Here is a 24,821-nt window from a genome sequence, read left to right as displayed (position 1 = left end):
TATGCAGGGGACTGGGAAGAAGTGCTCCTCTAAATCACAGTGAATAACGATGGATACCCTCGGAGCCTGGAGAGTTGACACCTTTGCAGACAACTCTTTCTAGGAATATATTCTAAGGGGCTGCATGAGGAGAGTCTGCCAGCAGGACACCATGTGGTGCCACCTTTTAAATTCTGCCCCCATCTCCGTGTGGCTCCCCAAGGCAGGATCCTCCATCATTCTGCTGAGGCTCACGGGAAGCGGTTGTCCTGGGGACTGCACTGTGAAGCTCATCCCTCCCTCCTGGCAATGTTCAAATTCAAGAATTAAAGAAAAACTCCCCAAATGGGACACTTAGAAGTTAAGTCTCTGCCACAACTCTGAACTTAGTGTACAGAAAAACTTACTACAGATGTGTCAAACTCAAATAAAATATGTAGAGTTGAGGCTGGGCACGGTGGCTCACACCTGTAATCCCACCACTTTGGGAGGCCAGGAGGCTGGAGGATCACCTGAGGTCAGGAGTTCGAGACCAGCCTGACGAACATGGAGAAACCCCATCTCTACTAAAAATACAAAATTAGCCGGGCATGGTGGTGCATGCCTGTAATTCCAGGTACTCGAGAGGCTGAGGCAGGAGAATCACCTGAACCCAGGAGGCGGAGGTTGGCGCCATTGCACTCTAGCCTGGGCAACAAGAGCGAAACTCCGTCTCAAAAAAAAAGAAAAAAGAAAATAAATATATATTTTTTTATTTTATAATATAAATATATATGAGATATATATAAATATATATAAATAAATGTATATTTATATATATAAAAATAGAGAGAGAGAGAGATGAATCTCTACATTTAACGTATTATTTGATATATAAGAATTGCGGCCGGGCATGGTGGCTCATGCCGTTAATCCCAGCACTTTGGGAGGCTGAGGCAGACGGATCACCTGAGGTCAGGAGTTCGAGACCAGCCTGGGCAACATGGTGAAACTCTGTCTCTACTAAAAATACAAAACATAGCCAGGTGTGGTGGCGCATGCCTGTAGTCCCAGCTACTTGGGAAGCTGAGGCAGGAGAATCACTTGAACCCAGGAGGCGGAGGCTGCAGTGAATTGAGATCGTGCGACTGTACTCCAGCCTGGGTGACAGAGTGAGACACTGTCTCAAAAAACAAGGAAAAAAGAATTGCAATACACACACCAGGTGGTCCTCGGTATGTCCAAAGAATGAAGAGGAAGTTGTAGGTTTTATTAGAAGGAGAAGTGTTACATATTGTTTTTCTAGAAAGTTCATTGGCACTAGTCGAGTTTTGGGGAGCTGGCAAGCTCTGATTGGTGAGTGACCATGGTGGGTAAAATTCTTCTTTTTGTTGCAGCAGGTTTTTCGGAAGCCATTAGATAAAACTAGTTACTAGGCAGTTTCAGCAGCCAGGCTTGCAGATAACTGAATTTTGGAGCAATGTTACGTGCCCGGCCTGCTTTTTCCCCTGACTTCTCAACTCTGGTTTAGTAGTTGGATACAACAAGAAGGACCCAATTCAAATGATCAAATTTCACAGGTGTGCGACATTGGTTAGGCAAATCACTGTATCTCTTTGTGCTTTCTCCTTCATTTGTAACACTTAATAAAAAAAAAAAAATGCCCATCACAGCTGAAGAATAAACACTGGGGGAATCAGCCAGCACATAGTAGGTATAAAACTCATTTGTTGGTTCTTAATAGTGACTGACCAAGTGTTTCAGATAGTATATTCAATGGTTTTTCTTCTTTTCATCTTCAAGAAAAAAAAAAAATCAGAAAACCATTGACACACACAGAGTTCCAGGAAGTGTTGCAATATGATTTTTAAAAGTGTTTCAAACTTTCCCCCACCAAAAGATCTGCTTTTCAAAAACTGTAAATCTTTGGCAACTCTAAAATTTGCCCAGCATGCCTGTCTTTTGGGTCTCTGGGTCTAATTTCTCCTTTTAATCTGAGAACTTGATGATTTAGACATTAACAACTAAAAACAGATTTAATGCATCAGTAAGCCATGACACAAGACTGGAAATGTCAGAAAAATACTTGCTTCTACTTAAGACTTAGATATTAATGGTCAATTCTACAAAATCATATTCAATATTCATACTCTGAGTTTTGATGCATTTTTGTTAATTTTCCTTCCAGACTTCAAAACCAAAAGGTTATTTTCTTATCATGATCTTCCTTCTTCTCCATGCATTTATTAACATGTTGATTTTTTTTTTTGAGACGGAGTCTCGCTCTGTCACCCAGGCTGGAGTGCAGTGGCACGACATCAGCTTACTGCAACCTCCACCTCCCAGGTTCACACCATTCTCCTGCCTCAGCCTCTCGAGTAGCTGGGACTATAGGCGCCCGCCACCACGCCCGGCTAATTTTTTATATTTTTAATAAAGATGGGGTTTCACCGTGTTAGCCAGGATGGTCTCGATCTCTTGATCTTGTGATCCACCTGCCTCGGCCTCCCAAAGTGCTGGGATTACAGACGTGAGCCACCGCGCCCGGCCAACATTTTGATTTTTATTGCTTTCAATGTAAGGAGGAAAAATCTTCAGTCATCTTTCTCATTTTACTGGATAATTTTGAGGTTTGCCTAGACACGAATGTAGGATGATGGGAAGCCTGCTTCTGAACAAAATAGAGGGTTATCCTATTATTCTTCATAATAATAATTTCATCTCTTTTTAAGTCTGCTTATAATTGGGCAAGTAACCCAAGCCATTCTGGATGAATGTAGAAGACATACTCTTTAGCACGCGAGCCAAACTTGGTTATCAATAGGTATGGGTCAGTTAAAGTAGCATGGGAGGGAGGGCTAGCCTGAAATTATACCTGCCCTTTGAAATGGGAGAGACAATGAGAAGATGACCAAGCAGTAAGTGTTGACCGAGGATGTAACAAGCATGAGATGTGGCCATATCAGGTCTCAATCTAGACAATTGTAGACAGCAGGTTTCAGCAGTTCACATAAAGTTCTTGGGGAATTTACAGGTGGATAAAACATAGCAATGGGAAACCTTTGGAAGGTGCAGGTAATGCCTTATGTTTAGGGATTCAAGCTTTCAGCATCAGAAAGATCAGTCAATAAGGTGGCAGGGTCCCAGCCATTGCAGTAGAGCTCAGGTTAGACTTCTAGGCACCGGGAGGAGGACTGACTTGAATAGGCAAGGTGCTGTCCTTGTGGTTACTAGAAAAGGAGCTTGCAATAGAGGACCAAGGCCCATTTATCATGCAGTCTGAGCTTATACGTGTAATACCAGTGAGTGGCCCTAGAAATGGGGAGGGGGAGATGGAGAGATTCTAAGGTCAGTCTGCATCTAAAGGGGAAAGGTCCTTCCATAAACCTGGGAATCTGTACCTCAAGACCTTCGGTCCTCTGTTGAGGCATCTAAGATGGAGTTGTGGTTCTTAACCACTTCAAGTCAAATAAAATATGTGTTTAGCCAAACCAGAGAAGGGGAAAAAAATCTAGAGAAAGTTTGTTGGACCATGTTACTTGAGCTTCTGTTATATAATGATGTGGTTGCTCTTGTATTTCAGGGCTGGCTTGAAGGCTGTGTGAGTCTACTCAGAAATGGTGCCAAGCACAATATCCCAGATAAAAATGGCCGCCTGCCACTGCATGCTGCCACTGCTGAGCCCGATGTGAGGTAAGTGGCCAGGTTTACATGATGCTCAAGTTGGCAGCGACTCAACTTCTATGAGAAGGTCATCTAATCCATCCCTCTGTGGCTGATAAAAAGAAAAAGAAAACCATCTTTTTTTTTTTTTTTTTTTAAGTTGCAGCAGATAGGACCACAACAAAATATTCTGGAATAATCTCAAACTGTTTCCTCCTACTTCAATAAAACCTTTGTTTCCTAATCTTTAAGAAGATATGCTGTTTGTCATCATCAGAATTCATATATTCATTCATTCCATTAATCAGTAAGTCAATTATGCATTCAACAACTATTTTTTGAGCACATTTTATGGACCAAAGACTGTTCTAGTCCTTTGAAGTTCCACAGTAAATAAAATAGAGTCTCTGATGTCACAGAGCTTATATTCTAGTGAAGCTCTTAAGCATACCAGTTAACAAATAAATAAGATCATTAATAGTGACGAGGGCTATGAAGAAAATTAAATAGGGCAAAAGAGCAGTGACTGGGCAGAAAGGTTAATGTCTAAACCCAGGGCAATGCCAGCCTTTAGGAGCTGGGAGGAGGCAAAGGAGCCAGCAGCAGGGAGACCAGGGGGTTAGAAGGAAACCGCAAGTGTGTGCACCTAGAAGCCCTGTGAAAAAATACACTCAAGTAAATTGGATGATCAAGAAGGCCACCTTTTTGTAAGATAACTGAGCAACGAAGGAAAAGGTTTTGTCCATACCAAGGGTAGCTTCTCCATTCCTCTGTGTCTACATGGCCTCAGTTCCCATTCTTTAGAAAGCCCCTCAGAGCAGCTGCTAACAGAATTTCTACTATGGAATCAGTAACATGGTGGACATTTTCTCCTCTGCAGAACATGCCTCTGACAGGAATTGAGCATTTCCAAGTCTAGGTCATAGGCCAGCAGCACAAGGAGTGTATTCTATATGCTTCACCCTCTCAACTCTGTGTCCAGAACTAAAACCTGAAGCTCTGTCTGGGTTGAGAAGCCCAAGGCCATAATCTTCCAGGCTGAGGAATAACAAGATTTCTTTACTTCAATCTCTTTTACAGTAAAATAAAAGGTCTTGGGAAATTCCAGGACTATTCCCAAGACTTGACTCTTATTATATTGGACTATGTCCAGAAATAACAGAAAACTAGGATTTACCCAAAGCCCAACAAAACAAGGATGTTTAGAGAAGAAACAGCAAACGCAGACAGTTAACAATCAATAGGCATCATGAGGGTATGACTCCCTCTTGATGAAGTAGGAAAAACAAAAAAAAAGAATGACCCCACAAAAATACTTAGTCACAAAATCATACTGTTTTCCCAAGAGTGGTATTTAGAAAATAAGTTTAAAATGTACCTTTTCTGTTTCTTCTGTCTTAATTTACTACACATAATTGCTTTTACTTGCCTCACTCAGAGTGGTCATTTCAAAACCTATTAGCTGATTCTGGAAGATTTTAAAAGCCCAGTAATTATAGCTGTTGTAACACATAAAATCCAAAGCTTCATTGTTTTAACACAGTAAAAATTATTTCTGGCTGGGTGCCATGGCTTACGCCTGTAATCCCAGCACTTTGGGAGGCCAAGGCAGGTGGATCACCTGAGGTGAGGAGTTCGAGACCAGCCTGGCCAGCATGGCAAAACCCCATCTGTACTAAAAATACAAAAATTAGCCAGATGTGGTGGTGAGTGCCTGTAATCCCAGCTACTCGGGAGGCTGAAGCAGGATAATCGCTTGAACCCAGGAGGCAGATGTTGCAGTGAGCTGGGTTCGCACCACTGCACTCCAGGCTGGGCGACAAAGCGAGTCTTCATCGCAAAGAAAAAAAAAAGAAAAATTTTATCAGACATGTAACCATCCAATGTAGGGGGGTGGTGGGTGGCTCGCTGCCACATGGCGATTCAGGGACCCAAGCTTCTTCCATTCTATAGCACCTTCATCCCCTAAGAGCACAGAATGTCCTTATTCAGCCTGCAGACGGGGAAAGAGGAGCACAGTAGTCCCCCCTCACCCTGGAGGGGATACGTTCCAAGACCCACATGGATGTCTGAAACCTCAGATAGTACCAAAGTCTATATATGCTATGTTTTTTCCTATACATACATACCTATAAAATTTAACGTATAAATTAGGCACAGTAAGAGATTAACAACAATAACAATAAAATAGAACAATTATAACAATATGCCAGTATCACTACTCTTGCACTTTGGGGCCACTGCTGAGTAAAATAAGAGTAACGTGAACACAGTGCTGCAATACAGCGACAGGCGATCCGTTAACCGAGGTGGCTCCTAAGTGACTAATGAGAGCAGAGTGTAGTTAGCGGCAGATTTCATCATTCTATTCAGAATGCCACACAGTTTAAAACATGAATTGTTTATTTCTGGAATTTTTCATTGAATGTTTTTGAACCACAGTGAACTATGGGTAACTGAAATAATGGAAAGCGAAACCGCAGATTAAGCAGGGACTACCCTATAAAGAAGCCACACTCAGTTCTTTAAAACCTCAGCCTGCAAATGACACAATTCACTTCTGCTCATATTCCATGAATAAGGACTAGTCATTCGACCACATCTGGTTGTAAGGTGCTCTGGGGAATATAGTTTCTAGCCAGGAATCTACCTCCCAACAATGCCTCCAATCCAATCCAGGAAAGGGGGACAAGGATTTTGGTGAAAAGCTCACTGTCTCTGCTCTTAACACATTGCACCTGAGGGATAAACTAAGCCTTGTCAGTCAAAATTACATTCAATGTCACTTGGATCAGTTGATTAGGTTCATCCTCTGAAATCACTGCAATAATAAATTGAAAATCAACCCAAGTGTACTTCCTCTTTGTGGACTTGTATTTCTATTTCTTATTATGCTTTCCAGTACTCCTCTACTCTTGAGGATCTACATTAAGTTGCTATAACTTAATGTATAGAGAGCAGACAGTCGTGGCTTCCCCTCTCTTGAAACTGTACTTAATGGCCCAGCCACCACCCTTGGATGAGTTGAAATAAGAAAAATAAACATCCTTCTATGTGCAGATGAGTAGTTACTTATATTGTCCTAAAAAGCCCTTCACTGATTCTGAAAGATAAAATTCTGCTTTAGTTATGGCAATGCTAGCTGCTTTAACTAATAATCCCCCAAAGTTAAGATTGACTATTCCAAAACCAAAATTGTTATTTCTAGTAAATGCTCTCCAAAGATGAATTGGGTTAAGTCCTAACAACCCATACAGCAAATCAAATACAGTTAGTTACACGCTGCATAATGACATTTCAGTTAGTGGGAGAACGCATGTGTGATGACAGTCCCATAAGATAATTATATCGTATTTTTACTGTACCTCTTCTATGTTTACATATGTAAATACTTACACTGTGTTGCAATTGCCTACAGTGTTTAGTACAGTCACATGCTGTGCATATTTGTGGCCTAGAAGCAATAGGCTCTACCATATAGCATAGGTGTGTAGTACGCTCTACCATCTAGGTTTGTGTGATACACTCTAAGATGTTCACACAATGATAAAATCACCTAACGACACGTTTCTCAGAAAGTATTCCCATCATTAAATGATGCGTGACTGTGGTTTGGTTACCTACAGAATATTTGGAAACTAGTTTGCCCTAAAGGATTCCCTATGGAATTACATTGTTAAAATTACATTTTTTGTAGTTGTTTGAGAAATTTTAGGTCCACGGCAGAGTTTGATACAACTGCATTAAATGTTTAAAGTAGAAACCGACCAACCCATGCCGTGTTGTAGAGAAGCTGGGCTTCAGTCACTCATCTGTTTGTGTCAGCATGAACTCAGAACTGTTTTTTTGAGGAAAAAAAAAACAAAAACAAAAACAAAATGTGATCTGGCTCATGGGTACTTCCTAATCTCACAACCAGACTGAGGAAGGCAGCAATCTTCTACTGGGTCACACAAGGCTCTTTGTTCAATTTTCTTAAGTAGACATAACCTTGGCCGACCACTAAAACATATAGGTTTGCATTTAACGTACAACAATGATGATGATGATGATAATGTTGGTTATTTACCATGTTCAGAGCAAAATTCTAAGTGCTTTTGGGGTATTAACTAATCTAATCCTTACCACACCTCTATAGGTAATATTTCTATCCCTATTTTACAGAATTGAGGCACAGAAAAAATAATGAATTACCCACTGCATATGTGAAGGTAACCTGCCCAGTGGGTCTGCTGTGTTTCTGAGACCTACTATTGTGGACCTTGTAGAATTTATTTTAATGGCCATATTTTGACATTAAGCCCTTGGTCTCCATTGAGAAACATTATAAGAAACAGTCTTACAAAACTTACTGGCCCATCATTCATTAGCGCCCCGAAAACTTCTATATGAGAAACCACAAGAAATATTTCTACTATAGAAGGAATTGCTGTGCTGCTTCTGATAAATCATTTTTTATTTTTACCATACAGACACTGTGACTTCAGAGCATGTTTCTTTCTTTATATATTTAGAAAATTCAAAACTCAGTTTGTGTCTCACCTCTGGCATACATGTAGGACTATAGATCACGTCTTTTTTTTTTTTTTTTTCCTGCCCTTGTTTTCTCTTTGTCTTATTTCTTCACTCATTATCTTATTTTACTATATCTGAAAACAATCTAAAATCCTTGAAGGGGCCAGGCATGGTGGCTCACACCTGTAATCCCAGTGCTTTGGGAGACAAAGGCAGGAGGATAACTAGAGGCCAGGAGTTCAAGACCAGCTTAGGCAACATAGTGAGTCCTCATTTCTAAAAATGATTTTTTTTTAAATTAGCCAGGCATAGTGGTGTGCTCCTGTAGTTCTAACTATTCAGGAGGCTGAGACTGGAATATTGCTTGAGCCCAGGAGTTCAAGGCTGCGGTGCACTTTGATCGTGCCATTTTAATCCAACCTGGGCAATAGCACAAGACAGGAAGGAAGCAAGGAAGGAAGGAAGGAAGGAAGGAAGGAAGGAAGGAAGGAAGGAAGGAAGCAAGGAAGGAAGGAAGGAAGGAGAGGAAGGAAGGAGAGGAAGGAAGGAGAGGAAGGAAGGAAGGAAGGAAGGAAGGAAGGAAGGAAGGAAGGAAGGAAGGAAGGAAGGAAGGAAGGAAGGAAGGGAAAAGAAAAGAAATCCCTGAAGGGTGGCCAGAAGTGCCAGCTCATGAGTATGAGTCAGACTGACTGAGTTTAAATCTGGCTCCAGCTCTTATTCTCTTGGGCAAGTTAACATGTCAAGGCTCAGCTTCCCCTTGATGTAAGTACTATTTTTTTTTTTCTTTCTTTCTTTCTTTTTTTTTTTTTTTTTTTTTTTTTTGAGACAGAGTTTCACTCTTGTTGCCCAGGTTGGAGTGTAAAGGCATGATCTTGGCTCACCACAACCTCTGGCTCCTGGGTTCAAGCAATTCTCCTGCCTCAGCCTCCCGAGTAGCTGGGATTACAGACATGCACCACCATGCCAGGCTAATTTTGTATTTTTAGTAGAGATGGGGTTTCTCCATGTTGGTCAGACTCGTCTCAAATTCTCAAACTGAGGTGATCCGCCTGCCTCAGCCTCCCAAAGTGCTGGGATTACAAGCGTGAGCCACCACACCTGGCGAAGTAAGTACGATTTAGTATATTATTCCTGCTTACTTCACAGGGAAGTAGGCAGAAGTAAACGAGAAAATGTGTGGAAACACTGAACTCAGTACCTAGTACATTGTCCATGTTCAGAAAGTGTTGGTGATGATGATGGGGTGATGACATTAATGATAATGTTGATGGTCATCCATGATGATGATGGTGGAAGACAGAAAGAAACACCACAAACATCGTAAGAAGCTAAGGAATGAAACACTACTACTGCCACCCCACTGGTGCTCATCCTGGCCTTCTTCACCTCAGCACACTCAGGTCCACAAAAATGTGTGCACAGACACAGGTCCATGTAAATGCAATCCTGCATCCTACTGCACATCCTACACACATTTACTGCAAAGGTTGTTGAGGTATGTTGTACGTGTGGATCTATGCACACCTTTGTAAGTCGGCATATGTCTGCATTTTCCCCTAATCATAAACAGTATGTACAGGCCACATGGTGCCCTTGTGCCCAGGTTTTTATACTGATTTTAAATCTGCTAACACTTAGATTTCCAAACAGCAAGCTCCTTCTACTGGGTGCTCACTGGAGGTTATTCAGAGAGAAGCCTCAAACCAAAGCTGCTTATAAACAAGCCAAGGGATGCTTCAATTAGTCCTTTGCCTCCAGAGGGATTTTAGTGCTCAGATGGAAACAACTCCTGAACAAACCCATCAGTTTGAATCTGTATCCTTAGCTAAACACCCGCTCAGTGGGGATGGAGGCTGATGCAGGGGTAAGTGGTTTATAATTATGAACATGAAGGCACATTGGGTTTACAAAAGCAAAGACGCACAGGTTTCCTCTCATGATTCCCCTTCCTGCTTTGAACCTCTGCTTCTCAGCAGGTCCAAGTTTTCTCCCTTTCAGCTCCCCACGGCTTTTCTTGCTTCCTTGGCTGGGACATTCAGAGGGCGCTGGTATGAAAGAGGGGGCATGATCATTAAAACAAAGCTCCAAAGAGAACAGAGTTGTGTTTGTACAACGCTGCACATGCTAGTGTTGGAAGGCAAGCAGCAATTTTCTCTGAAAGCAGCCACGGGGCTCTCTGAAGGTCTTTTTATGGTCTCCATGGCTACTGGCAGACTTTTTTTTCCTCCCTGTCAGAGTGCCAGCCACTCTGCCTCTTTTCATCACTCTTGACTGCAGCCCAAGGGAGGAAGAAAATCATTTCCTTGGGGTCCTGTTCTCTAGTTACCAGGTGTTGTGTTCTGACCTGCGGTGGATGTCTCACTGCAGCACGCTCTCATACAGGCAGCTCCAGGGACAGGAAGGGGAGACGGCTGGTTGTGGGACCATTTTTTCCCACCTGTCACTGGGCTGGCCAGCTCCAGGGCTGGGAGTCTCCAGAGGGGCCAGCAAAACTGGAAAGCTCACAGGGATGAGTTGTCCCCAGGATGCTTCTAGCTGATCCTTCTCTGAGACCCACCATTCACCTAATGGTAATCAGTGGAGACCCAGAAAATAGAAGGTAGGAGCTATTAAAAAATTAATCATTATATAGAATTTTTTTTTTTTTTTTGAGACAGAGTCTCAAGCGCTGTTGCCCAGGCTAGTGTGCAGTGGCATGATCTCAGCTCCCTGCAACCTCTGCCTCCCAGAATGTAGCAATTCTCCGACCACAGCCTCTCTAGTAGCTGGAATTACAGGTGCCCACCATCATGTCTGGCTAATTTTTCTATTTCTATTACAGACGGGGTTTCACCATGTTAGCCAGGCTGGTCTCAAACTCCTGACCTCAGTTGATCCGCCCACCTTGGCCTCCCAAAGTGCTGGGATTACAGGCAGGCATGAGCCACCGCACCTGGCCATATAAAATTTTATTATGGCATGTAAGGGCTATTCCAAGTGCTTCGTGTGCATGGACTCGAAGTCACAACAGATCTTGAAGTAGCTATTATTCTCTGCATTTTATGGATAAGAAAAGGTAGGCTCTGGGAGCTAGCCCAAGGTCACTGGCTGGTTGGCATGGAGCAGGGATTCTAACAGCGGCAGTCTGGCCCCAGCCTCGGTGCTCTTATGACTCACACACCACCTGTCTGGGACTGCTCTTGCTGGGGTCCAAGCCTGCTGTCCTGGCACTTGAGATGAGATGGGTCTTACATCACCGCCTCAGAGATCCGAGGACAGGAGGGAGTCTGAACTGGGCTGATGGGATGTGGAAGGACTCCTGGGCCATGGTAACACAAAACAAGAGCTCAGGGGAAGCACAACAGAGGACTGAAAATCATCTGGGAATTGAGATAGATGCTGGACAGGTATCTCGCAGGTGACCTCCATACCACGGAACAGCAAGGAAGCCCCAGGCTGGCAATGGGACACCTGGTTTCTGGTTCAGGCTGGATCACCGAGCCACTGTATGGTGGTCTTGGCAAGCCAGGAAGGGCCTCAGGTTCTTTGTTCTCACAACATGTGAGAGAGAGCCAGAGCCAGAGAGAGGGCAAGAATGCAAGAGAGGGCCCTGATCTGTCTATTTGTGTCCAGCTTTGATGATCAATGGGTCTCAGAGACTTCACAGTCAAATGGAGTTGGGCCACATAGATCGTCACGTATCAGTCAGAGCCATGACAGAGAAGATATGGGAATTAAAGGGTGGCAACTGGAGAAAGTCTAGGGAAAGACTAAACTTGGCCAACAAGGCTGGATAGGGTGATTCGCACCTGTAATCCCAGCACTTCAGGAAGCTGAGGATCATTTGAGTTCAGGAGTTCAAGACCAGCCTGGGCAACATGGTGAAACCCCCTCTCTACTAAAAACACAAAAAAAATTAGTTGGGCATGATGGTGCACACCTGTAATGCAAACTACTCTGAAGGCTGAGGCAGGAGGATGGATCACTTCGGCCCAGGAAGTCCAGGTTGCAGTGAACTGTGATTGTGCCACTGCACTCCAGCCTGGGTGACAGAGTGAGACCCTGTCTCAAAAAAAAAAAAAAAAAATTGACAAAAAATTGACCAACAAGAGATGATGGATGATGCTCTAATCCCCTACCCCACCCCCACTTTCCCCAAAAGAGTAAGAAAATGTTATCACTCTCTAGACCTAAAGGGGCAAGGAAGGGGCAGTTACTGGAACCCTCTGAGAGCTGCTTAGCTGTAGGCGAGGGGCCACCTGGCAAGAACTGAGGCCTTTGGTAGAGAAATACAATTATTCTCAGAAAGGGAGCTGGCTTCTCTCCCTCCTCCTGCCAGTTCCCCCACTAGCAAAACCCAATAGGAAGCCAAGGGCAAGGGAGCCTAGTTGATGCCGTCCCAGAGGACAGCCTCAGAGCAGGGCAGTGTAGAGAAGAGAATGGCTTTGAGAGCCAAATAGAGAACTATCTAGGCACAGGGTTCATCCCACAACCTTGGGAGTCCACCCAGGATGTGACAAGAGGTCTTGCTCTCCCTACCCTCATTCTAACCTGGTCAGAGCCCCCAGAAGATCCTGTCTGGCCACAGATAATCTCTATCTGCTCAGGGCTAACCGAGGATAACCACACTGGACCACAGCTGACCTCCTACCTTGTCCTCCCCTCCTCCCCTAGTCCCTCAGACCAAATGAGCCCTAGAGAGTAAACAATGGCCAATAATGAGACAGAGAGGACAGAAGGAAAGAGAGAAAGGAGAAGCACAGTCACCAGTTAAGCCCTGCCCCCACTTACAAAGAAGCCACAGGGAAATACATCCATTGGTGAAATAATTGCAAAGATAAAAATTGTGTGACCCAAAATGCAATTATTTTTATATGTCTTCCTACCAAAGGCTACATCTAGAATTCAGAGAGCATAAAAGAGATGTGCTGTATGCAGTCATAGCCATTGTCCCTTTAGAGTATGTGACCCAGGGTCTTTCTGCCTGTTGGATCACTCGATCCTTTACACCACCGAATTGCTACCCCTCTGATATACATGAGGATACAGAAACTCAGATTGTGCAGTAGTGAGGTGAGAATTAAATCTCAGCATTGTCCTGGCTCCCCAAAAGACTATGATAAAACCAGATTGAAACCACAGGTTTCCTGGTTATTTCACCTCCACCGCAAATAACCAGAAGTCCATCTCTATTTAAGCTCTCTGTGTATTACATTTCCTACTAAGGCAATATGATTAGTGGACCTTTCTTTTTTTCTATTGTAACTAACAATTTAATACTTACGGCTTTAGATGTCTTCCAAGCCGAGACGATAAAGATTTGATTGGAGAAGAGACTAAACAATTTCATTTTACAAATAATTCTTCCAAAAGCAATTTCTGAATTTCCTCCATTGACTGCCCATACACTGTTCTTTATCATCTTGATGAGTATCCATTCATTAATTCATTCAGCACCTTTCTCAATTGTTTCCAAACCTGGCTGTTTACCAGAATTTCCTGAATAGCTTTTTTTAAACAGTAGAAGCTGGGCTTCTCTCCAGACCTATTGAGTTAGAAACCCTGAGTACAGAGTCCAGGTATTTGTGGTTTAAAAAAAAAAATCTCTCCAGGCAATTCTGAGATGGAGCCAGGGTTCAAACTTCTGGGGTTAAGTGCTCTAGAAATAACAGCATGTTCCAGACATGCTCTATATGTTGTATGCATATTAACTCATTTAATCCTCACACTGAGCTGTGTGATAGGTAGTTTTTATCACTCTTATGTCACAGATGAAGAAGTTTAGGCAGGGAGAAGATAAGTAACTTGCCTAAGGTCACAGAGCTCATCAGTGGCAGGACTGGGATGTGAACCCAAGCCATCTGGCTGCAGAGCCCGGGCCCCTCTCCACTGCCCCCTCTCCCAGATGGAGTGTTGACTTCAGTCAACTGAGCAAGAGATCCAAGTCAGGGAAGAGCTTGAATCTGAGAATCGTTGATAGCTGTTTTACACTGATTACTGTCATCTTGTGCTTAGGCATGTGTGTATTTTACAAAGAATGAGCAAACTTGCAAATACTGACAACCTCCTGGTATAATCTATGCATTAAAAAGGCATGACATATGCAGCTAGGAGTGAAGCAGGTTGAAAGCACTCTATAAGTTCCTATAAAGTGAATAAAGAATAAGTGGCCGGGCGTGGTGGCTCATGCCTGTAATCCCAGCAATTTGGGAGGCCAAGACGGGCAGATCACGAGGTCAGGAGATTTAGACCATCCTGGCTAACACGGTGAAACCCCATCTCTACTAAAAATACAAAAACAAAATTAGCCGGGTGTGGTGGTGGGCACCTGTAGTCCCAGCTACTTGGGAGGCTGAGGCAGGAGAATGGCGTGAACCCGGGAGGTGGAGCTTCCAGTGAGCCAAGTTCATGCCACTGCACACTCGAGCCTGGGCGACAGCGAGACTCCGTGTCAAAAAAAAAAAAAAGAGTAAGTGCTACATGATTTTGGTTCTTAAAGGGCGTGGCTAGGTGACAGAGGCCTGGTGAACACAATGAGCCTAAAGTTTCTCCATCCACCTGTGCCCCTCGGGAGTGCTGAGATGGAGAGAGGGTGGGAAAGGCAGACAGCAGCCCTCCTCACAGGTGTCTTCTAACCTATCACACTCTTATTTCTTTTCTGTGGATCTTTTTCCCAGAGAAACGGAAAGGCCCTCATCTTCATTTGGAGCCTTTCAACTGACGCTTTTTCTAAGGTCATGTTTTTATACTAATTCCAAGAGCACCGTGACTGCCTGTTCTTTTGAGCCATTTCTCCTATTTTTCCTTACAGGCTCCTCACAGTCCTGTTGCAACAGTCGAACCTCAGCGAGATTAATCACCAGGACAATGAGGTGAGCCACACTCTCAAGCAACAAGTGGTCATTTTGCATGTGAGGGTGAAAGGAAGGGCGTTTCTGAACCATTGTGCTTCGTCTTAAAAGCTACAGGGAGACATGAAGCACAGTTTTGTGTTCCTACCCTGAAAGGGAGACCTGTTTTCACTATTAATCCTCAGCAGAAACTTATCCCCACCATGGTTGTGCGTAGCTTCTGATAGGGAAGGACTTTATTGCATTAAGTACTTCAGCATTTACCATATGACTGAAATTTTGTAATTTCCCTCTGGACATTGAGAAATAAATATTGCTCTCTCCTGTCTTCTCAAGTCCCAGAAACTTAGTAGCATGCTGTGGCTCAAGACATGCTCTCTCTCTCTTTTTTTTTTTAAGACAGAGTTTCGCTCTTGTCGCCCAGGCTGGAGTGCAATGGTGCTGTCTCGGCTCACCACAACCACTGCCTCCCAGATTCAAGTGGTTCTCCTGCCTCAGCCTCCCCAGTAGCTGGGATTACAGGCATGTGCCACCACATCCGGCTAATTTTGTATTTTTAGTAGAGACAGGGTTTATCCGTGTTAGTCAAGCTGATCTCAAACTCCCAACCTCAGGTGATCCGCCTGCCTCGGCCTCCCAAAGTGCTGGGATTGCAGGCATGAGCCACTGCACCCGGCCTGAGACATGCTCTCTAGTGAAAGATGGCAGAGAGCTGGGTGTGGTGGCGCGTGCCAGTGGTCACAGCTACTCAGGAGGCTGAGGTGGGAGGATCACTTGAGCCCAGCCTGGGCAACATAGCGAGACCCCCATCTCCAAAGAAAAAAGAGAAAGAAAAAGGAAAACAACGACAAGACGAGATACTGGCTCATGCCTGTAATCCCAGCGCTCTGGGAGGCCAAGATGGGAGGCTCACTTGAACCCAGGAGTTTGAGACCAGCCTGGGCAGCAGAGCAAGACTCCATTTCTACAAAAAGTTTAAAAAGTAGCTGGGTGTGGTGGCACATGCCTATAGTCCCAGCTACTCTGAGGGCTGAGGCAGGAGGATCACTTGAGCCCAGAAGTTCAAGGTTGCAGTGAGATATGATCACATCACTGCACTCTAGCCTGGGTGACAGAGCGACATCCTGTGCCCCCACTCCCCCGTCGTCCCGAAAAAGAAAAGAAAAAGATGACACAGAGATAATATTAATAATTCCAGGTTACCTGCTCCAGACACCACATTATTAATCCCAGTGATCATAACTGCTCTTTAATTCATGTTGCAAATAGAAGGCTTCCAAAAAGGTTGTTCAACACTCTTCAACAAAGTTCTTGAGGGAAGGTGGCTCAGACACTAAGCAGAGCTGCCCAAGAGTAGCTTAGAGTCTTGTTAGATCTGCTTAACTGTTTTTAAATGCAGTACTAATTTTCCTTAGGCAGGCTGATTTCCTTAACAAGGTTCTTAAAATCAACTTAAATAGCTGGTTTTTAATGGAATTGTAAAATAAATATGTGCTTGGTTTGGTTGCATTTCACTCGGAAAGTCTGATAACATTAAAAATGTACATACACAAAGATGCCAATTACATTATTTTCAAGGAAGCTAGGTGACCACAGGCAAGGGGGCAGGGGGTAAGCCCCTCCAAATCGCTTTCTCCTGGGATAGACGCCCCCGCATCTGTCTTTTTTTTTTTTTTTTTTTTAATAGACAGATTCTCACTCTGTCGCCCAGGTTGGAGTACAGTGGTGCGATCTCAGCTCACTACAGCCTCCACCTTCCAGGTTCAAGAAATTCTCCTACTTCAACCTCCCAAGTAGCTGGGACTACAGGTGCACACCACTGTGCTCAGCTAATTTTTGTATTTTTAATACAGACATGGGGTTTCACCATGTTGAGCAGGCTGTTCTCAAACTTGTGAGCTCAGGTGATCTGCCCACCCTGGCCTCCCAAAGTGCTGAGATTACAGGTGTGAGCCACTGCGCCCACTCCCCCCATCTGTCTTGAGGCTTCTGATTAAAGGCTTCCCTCTGACTGGCATTAATAACCACATCAGAAAGCCCCTGCTGCTTTCACTCCCCGTATCTTCAGTGGTTTAAAGCAAAACCTCAGAGGAAAGAGGGTCGCACTATTAGAAACTTCTGCTTTAAAAATGAGAACCAGAGATGAGGTAGCACAGTCTGGTCACTCTGCCCATGGTGTGGAAGCAGGGAGCTGCAGTGGCGGAGTCCATGTCAGCAGATTGCGAACCTCTAGATTTCCGGGCAAGTTGCCAACTACATCCTCCACCTCCAACCTCTGCGGTAATCCCTAAACTCAGTCTTATTTAGAAAGATGACAAATTTGCTCATTTATACCCTAAAGCTAAATTCCACGTATAGACCTCTAACTCAAGTACCCCTCAGCAGAACTAGCAACCCCCCAGTAAAGACATAGTTCCCTATTTTTCTCCACCCCAGGAGGCACCTGGCAGTGGAGACAATGAAAGTAGACACGGATCTTTCTAAGAGTGGTAATTATAACACCTTACATAAAATATGTGGTAAATAAAGTCCCTGGTTCCTCCTCATGCAAAGGGACTTCTGCAAAAAGATTCCTCCTGCTATTACACCAGCATATGGACCCATTGGGTTTTAAGCTCAGAAAGCAGACCCAGCAGAGCAAGGGCCTCAACAAGGCACTTCCTACACATGGTCACAGCTTCCTCTTTGGTCCATTCACAGCCTGCTGTCTGGAATCCATCTGAAACCAACTGCTAATGCTTGCCTGTGTTTTTCATAATAGATATACATATATATATAATATATATATAGTATGTGTATGTATGTGTGTATATATGTACACATGGACTCCGCCACTCCAGCTCCCTGCTTCCACACCATGGGCAGAGTGACCAGACTGTGCTACCTCATCTCTGGTTCTCATTTTCAAAGCAGAAGTTTCTAACAGTACGATCCTCTTTCCTCTGAGGTTTTGCTTTAAATCACTGAAGATATATACATATATGTGTGTGTATGGATATATATGTGTATGTATATATTATGTATCCATATATGTATCCATATATGTATATGTATGTGTGTATATATATGTAGCTGTGTGTATATACATATATGATTTTGGGTTTGGTTTTTTTTGAGGCAGGGTCTCATTCTGTGGCCCAGGCTAGAGTGCAGTGGTATGATGCGATGTCAGTTCACTGCAACCTCCACATCCTGGGGTCAGGTGATCCTCCCACTCAGCTTTCTGAGTAGCTAGGACTACAGGCACACACCACCATGCCAGGGTAATTTTTCTATTTTTAGTAGAGATGGCATTCATATAACTTTGAGGCACTCATGTAATTTTGTTCTTGACTGAGCCCCTGTACTAGGTCAATAGACCAGGCCAAATATCAAAATGGAGTCCCTCATACTTAAATTCCAAGTCACCAAACTGAAACCAAGCTGTTATCTGACCTTCTGAGAAATCAGGAGAGAGACAATAGCCAAATTTCCCAAACAGGCCAGTTTTACTTAGCATGATAATGAAATTTCCTCTGCCTTTAATCCTTACAACAAAAAGTAACCTAAAGTAACCTGATGTTAAGCAATCAGTTTTTTCTCTGTTGTTCTGTTTCCCTGTTCTCATCTTCCATCTTTCAAGGAAAGTAAGTTTGAAATAACCAATCTGATTTTTGTTCTTTGCTTCTGCTTTTTTCAGCCCTTCTCTATCTGCAAAACCAACCTCCTCTGCTGGGCTCATTGGAAAGCTTTTTTTTTTTTTTTTTTAAGACAGTCTCACTCTGTCACTCAGGCTGGAGTGCAGTGACATGATCACAGCCCACTGCAGCCTCTGCCTCCTGGGCTCAAGTCAATCCTCCTGCCTCAGCCTCCAGAGTAGATGGGACCACAGAAACCCTGCATCACAAGCATGCACAGCCATACTCAGCTCATTTTTCATTTTTGGTAGAGACGGGGGTCTTCCTATGTTGCCCAGGCTGGTCTAGAGCTCCTGAGTTCAAGTGATCCTCCCGCCTCAGCCTCCCAAAGTGCTGCGATTATATGCGTGAACCACCATGCCCGGCCAGAATATTTTGGAATGAAGCCCAGTTCTAGAATTGCAAATGAAGCCAATTAAGATTTTTAAGGCCCGGTTCCATGGCTCATGCCTGTAATCCCAGCACTTTGGGAGGCTGAGGCGGGTGAATCACTTGAGGCCAGGAGTTCAAAACCAGCCTGGCTAACATGGCCAAACCCCTACTAATGTCTCTACTAAAATATGAAAATTAGCTGGGTGTAGTGGCTCATGCCTGTAGCCCCAGATACTCCAAAGACTGAGGCAGGCGGTAGAATTGCTTGAACTTGGGAGATGGAGGTTGCAGTGATCTGAGATGGCATGACTGCACTCCAGCCTAGGCAACAGAGCAAGACTCTGTCTCAAAAAAAAAAAAAAAAAAACTTTAATACTAAATCTAGTGCTATAATTCTGTTTTTGCCAATTATTTATTTTATTTAGTTATTGGTCATTGCTAGTGAGAGCCAATCATGATAAATTTATAACAGCAAAAGCTCTTGCCATTGATTGCCATTGAGAAATAAATACAATTCTGAAATGGAAAGAACACAGCCCAGGCTTTCTTTTTCATTCATTACCTTGGTGGAGTTCCTGTATTGGGCTGCTCAATGTTTTGAACAAGTAATCTTCTCTCTCCTGTCTTTTTTCAGTGAGCTCCAAGCATGATGTAGCCTCCATTGTATGAAGGGTAGGGGGGAGTAACAGTTAAATTCATTTTTTAAAAAAAGGTATCACTCTATGTGTTCTGCAACTTTTTTTTTTTTTTTTTTTTTTTTTTTGAGACGGAGTCTCGCTCTGTCACCCAGGCTGGAGTGCAGTGACGCGATCTCGGCTCACTGCAAGCTCCACCTCCCGGGTTCTCGCCATTCTCCTGCCTCAGCCTCCCGAGTAGCTGGGACTGCAGGGCACCCACCACCATGCCTGGCTAATTTTGTTTGTATTTTTAGTAGGGACGGGGTTTCACCATGTTAGTCAGGATGGTCTTGGTCTCCTGACCTCGTGATCCTCCCGCCTGGGCCTCTCAAAGTGCTGGGATTACAGGCATGAGCCACCGCACCTGGCCTAACTTAGTTTTTTCAACTCAAGCATTTGTCTTAGAATTTTTGATACATATAGATCTGGCTCATTCCTTTTTTTTTTTTTTTTTTTTGAGACCGAGTCTGGCCCTGTCCAGGCCAGAATGGCGCGATCTTGGCTCACTGCAACCTCTACCTCCCAGGTTCACATGATTCTCCTGCCTCAGCCTCCAGAGTAGCTGGGCACCCGCCACCACACCCAGCTAATTTTTGTATTTTAGTAGAGATGGGGTTTCACCATGTTGGCCAGGCAGGTCTCAAACTCCTGATCTCGTGATCCACCTGCCTCGGCCTCCCAAAGTGCTGGGATTACAGGTGTGAGCCATGGCACTCGGCCTGTGGCTCATTCCTTTTAATGGCTTCATAGTGTTACATAATATCAAAATACCTCCATTTATTTTGCCATTCCCCTGTGAATGGATATTCAGGTTGTCTCAATTTTTCACCATCATAAACACCAGTCTAGAGAGTGTTTCTTGTACAAGCTTCTTTGCATACTCTATACAAGCATTTCTCTTAAAAGAAGAATTGCTGGGTAGTAAAGAGTGTAGTTTTTATTTTTAATACACACTGCCTAATTATTCACCCAAAATAGCTGGGTGGTGTTGTAGTTGTTGTTGTTGCTGTTGTTGTTTTTAGTGGAAGTCCTGTTTTTTCCCCAGCTGTTGCTGGATTTTCTTGTTATTTGCATTTTCCCTGATTAAAGAGATGAACATCATTTCATAGATATGATGGTCTTTATTATATCTTCTTTTGTGACCTGCCTGTTTACATTCTTTGTCCATTGATCGGGATTGTCATTTTCTTATTGACTTATAGGAGTTTATTTTATATTCTGAATATTAATACTTTGCTGTTGGGTTGTAAATACTTTTTCATAGGCTGTTGGTTATTTTAAAACAGTTCATAGTACCTTTTCTTATTCAGAATATAAAAATCTGATATAATTAAAATGATCATTCTTGTCTGTTTCTGCTTTTTCTTTTGATGTCTTTTTAAAGAAGGCCTTCTCTACCCCAAGAACTGGATTATGTTATGTTAAATTATGTTTTTGTTTGTTACAAGATTTTTTTAAATATATGGTTTCATTTTCGAACTCTTTGTTCTGTTCCAATGATCTGTTTGTTTTTCCTGTTTCATTGACCACACTACTTAATTATAAAGTGACGTATTTAGAAGCTATCCACACTGCAGTTAACATTGAAAAAAGTGAGATAGGTCAGATTGTCCTTTGTGCTTTTGTTCTTCAAAACAAGACCTCAGGAGAATCATTGATATAGAGTGAGGCTTTTCTATTGCAGCTACCAGGAGTTAAATGGAAACTAACCTCTCCTGCTCTCATTGTAGCCTTGACAGGAAGAGTGTTCTATCAAGAGGGGCTCTGAGCTATTGGCATCTGGGTTAGAACTTTGAATGCATTTATCCAGAGAAGCACTGTTATGCACAGCATTTAGGATATATATATTGTTTAGGATATATTAAATGCACATTCTTATGTAAGTAGATTTTTGTGAGCAGTCTGACAATCCAAACATCAATTGTAGAACCACTCTGAGAAAATAAATTTAAGTTGCAAAAACAAATGTGAGCTTTTGGACATAATACTTAGCATCACTTCTACTTACCACATTCCTGAGGTAGAACCAAAAGCAGAAGAAACAGTCCCTGACTCTTGAAATTTTTTACTTTACAGTTAGCAAAAGGTAGAATAACAAAGCACAATTTATTAATGAATCAGAAGTTTTAGCCTAAGACTGAACATCTAAAAAAAAAAAAAAAAAAAATGGAGTAGGGTCACTGCTACTTAGGAGCCCCCACCTCCCTCTCCCACTCTCCCCCAACCCTATAAACTTCTAGAGGCAGACCATGCCTTTTTTATCTTTGTATCCCTAGATTCTAGCTCAGTAGCTTGCACATAGTGAGGCACAAAATATATATATATGTGTACACACACATATATATAGATTTCTTTTTTCCCGAGATGTGATCTCACTCTGTCACCCAGGCTGGAGTGCAGTGGCATGATTTCGCCTCACTGCAACCTCTGCCTCTTGGGTTCAAGCGATTCTCATGCCTCAGCCTCTTAAGTAGCTGGGATTACAGGTGCCTGCCACCATGCCCGGTTAATTTTTGTATTTTTTGTGGAGACAGGGTTTCACCAGGTTGGCCAGGCTGGTCTCCAACTCCTGTCCTCAAGTGATCCATGGGCCTCGGCCTCCCAAAGTGCTGGGATTACAGGCGTGGGGCACCACCCCCAGCCCAGATATATAGTGTATCTAGATATGTTATATCTAGGGAGAAAGAAAGAATTAAATTCAAGAAAAAGTCATGTTATTTTATTTTATGGCCCTTTCTTCATTTGTTTTGTTGACTCAGCTATCCAATTTATTTCCCAGACTTGACTCCAGGTGACTGTTATTTCCAAAACCTACTCTCAAAAAAATAAGATTTTCATGGTATTAGAAGTGTCTATGAGATATACATAAGTAAATAAATTTTTTTTTTTTTTTGAGACAGAGTCTCGCTCTGTAGCCCGGGCTGGAGTGCACTGGCTGGATCTCGGTTCACTGCAAGCTCCGCCTCCCAGGTTTACGCCATTCTCCTGCCTCAACCTCCCGAGTAGCTGGGACTACAGGCGCCCGCCACCTCGCCCGGCTAGTTTTTTTGTATTTTTTAGTTTCACCGTGTTAGCCAGGATGGTCTCGATCTCCTGACCTCGTGATCTGCCCGTCTCGGTCTCCCAAAGTGCTGGGATTACAGGCTTGAGCCACCGTGTCCGACCAAGTAAATAAAATTTTATACCAATTAGAATTTTTTTTAAATGTCCTGTAGACTTTAGAGCAGGAATCCTTACCCATATTTTGACATGGACACATTTTCATGTGTTTGTGAAACCTATGGATAACTTCTCAGAAACATACCTTAAAAATTAGGCTGGGTGCAGTGGCTCACACTTGTAATCCCAGCCCTTTGGGAGGCCAAGGCAGGACGATTGCTTGAGCTCAGGAGTTCAAGATCAGCCTGGGCAACATGGCTAAACCTCATCTCTATTTAAACTTCTTTTTAAAAGGAAAAATATCAAAAAAGAAAAATATCTGAAATTACAGAAAATAAAATATATAGGATTGCAGAAGAAATCAATGTATTAAAATACAGTTAACAAAACATTCTCTTATTTACTTATTTATTTATTTATTTATTTAAGACAGAGTCTTGCTTTGTTGCCAAGGCTGGAGTGCAGTGGTGCGATCTCAGCTCACTGCAACCTCCACCTCCAGGGTTCAAGTGATTCTCCTGCCTCAGCCTACCGAGTAGCTGGGATTACAGGCAACCACCGCCACGCCTGGCTAATTTTTGTATTTTTAGTAGAGGCAGGATTTCATCATGTTGGCCAGGCTGGTCTCAAACTGCTGACCTCAAATGATTCACCCACCTTGGGCTCCTAAAGGGCTGGGATTACAAGTGTGAGCCACCATGCCCAGCCTATTTATTTATTTATTGAGACGGGGTCTCACTCTGTGAGGCTGGAGTACAGTGGTGCAAGCTCAGTTCACTGCAACCTCTGCCTCCCAGGCTCAAGTGATTCTCCCACCTCAGCCTCCCAAGTAGCTGGGACTACAGGCAGGTACCACCATACCAAACTAATTTTTTTTTTTTTTTTTTTTGTAGAGGCAGAGTTTCACCATGTTGCCCAGGCTAGAAAATATTTTAAAGAACAAATTTATGACAATAACATAAAAGATTGTTTATTAATGCATTAAATAAGATTTGATGGCAGGACCACAAACTACTACAATTGTTGAAGTAGTGAGACATGTAAATATTTTGAGATATCTGCAATCACTAATGTAATAGCACTGTATCTATAATTTATAGTGGTGGCAAAGTCACAGGTACTGTTTATACTACTGTGGGTTGTTGCCTATATTCATAATTGAAAAAGATGTTAAATTTCAATTAGAAGTTAGTGAAAATAGGCTGGGTGCAGTGGCTTACACCTGTAATCCCAGCACTTTGGGAGGCCAAGGCGGGCGGATCACAAGGTCTAGGAGTTCGAGACCAGCCTGGCCAATATGGTGACGCCCGTCTCTACTAAAAATACAGAAATTAGCCAGGCATGGTGGCGGGCACTGTAGTCCCAGCTACTTGGGAGGCTGAGGCAAAAGAATCACTTGAACCCAGGAGGCGAAGGTTGCAGTGAGCCGAGATGGTGCCACTGCACTCCAGCCTGGGTGACGGAGTAAGACTCTGTCTCAAAAAAAAAAAAAGTTATTGAAAATAAAGATGTAATTATTTCTCTGATGAAACTCACATATTCTTATTTCTATCCATGGATAGAGCTCTTGCTCTAGTGGCAATTTCAAAAAAAAAAAAAATCCCAAAAGTATTTTGAGCAATGAGTAGAATAATTGTATAGCCTCCCAAGGTGATCTCCTTGGAACAAGAAAATTGTTTTATTTTATTTATTCAATAAATATTTGTTCAGTACCTGCCATGTCTCATGTAGGCCTCATCCCTGCTATGATGGAGTTCACAGTTTAGTGCAGAAGAATGTAGATGTTCTTTTTTGGTTGAAAAATAAATATATCAACTTAGGCTTCTATTCTGAAGGCTTTGTTTTGTAAGTTTGTTCTTGTTAGAATTGGCTCCTAGACTTCCATGGCCTAAGTTCGTTTTATTGTTTTTCTTGTCTGATTTAAATTATGAAAACCCCATTCTAAAGTATTTTTTTTAATGTCAGACATA

General features: G+C 43.0%; 1 protein-coding gene across 1 annotated transcript in view; it reads left to right on the top strand.

Annotated features, from left to right (window-relative positions):
• Positions 1-24,821, top strand: part of ANKRD55 (ankyrin repeat domain 55) — a 130,801-nt gene that overhangs the window by 54,046 nt on the left and 51,934 nt on the right. The window contains exons 5-6 of the mRNA XM_021939373.2: positions 3,542-3,651; positions 14,927-14,987. Coding sequence (XP_021795065.2) covers positions 3,542-3,651; positions 14,927-14,987 — 171 coding nt within the window. The remainder of the gene's footprint in view (positions 1-3,541; positions 3,652-14,926; positions 14,988-24,821) is intronic.

The sequence above is a fragment of the Papio anubis genome, chromosome 5 (genome assembly GCF_008728515.1).
Source record: "Papio anubis isolate 15944 chromosome 5, Panubis1.0, whole genome shotgun sequence".
Lineage (NCBI taxonomy): Eukaryota > Metazoa > Chordata > Mammalia > Primates > Cercopithecidae > Papio > Papio anubis.
The sequence above is the reverse complement of the archived record's forward strand: the minus strand, read 5'-3'. Positions and strand labels throughout refer to the sequence as shown.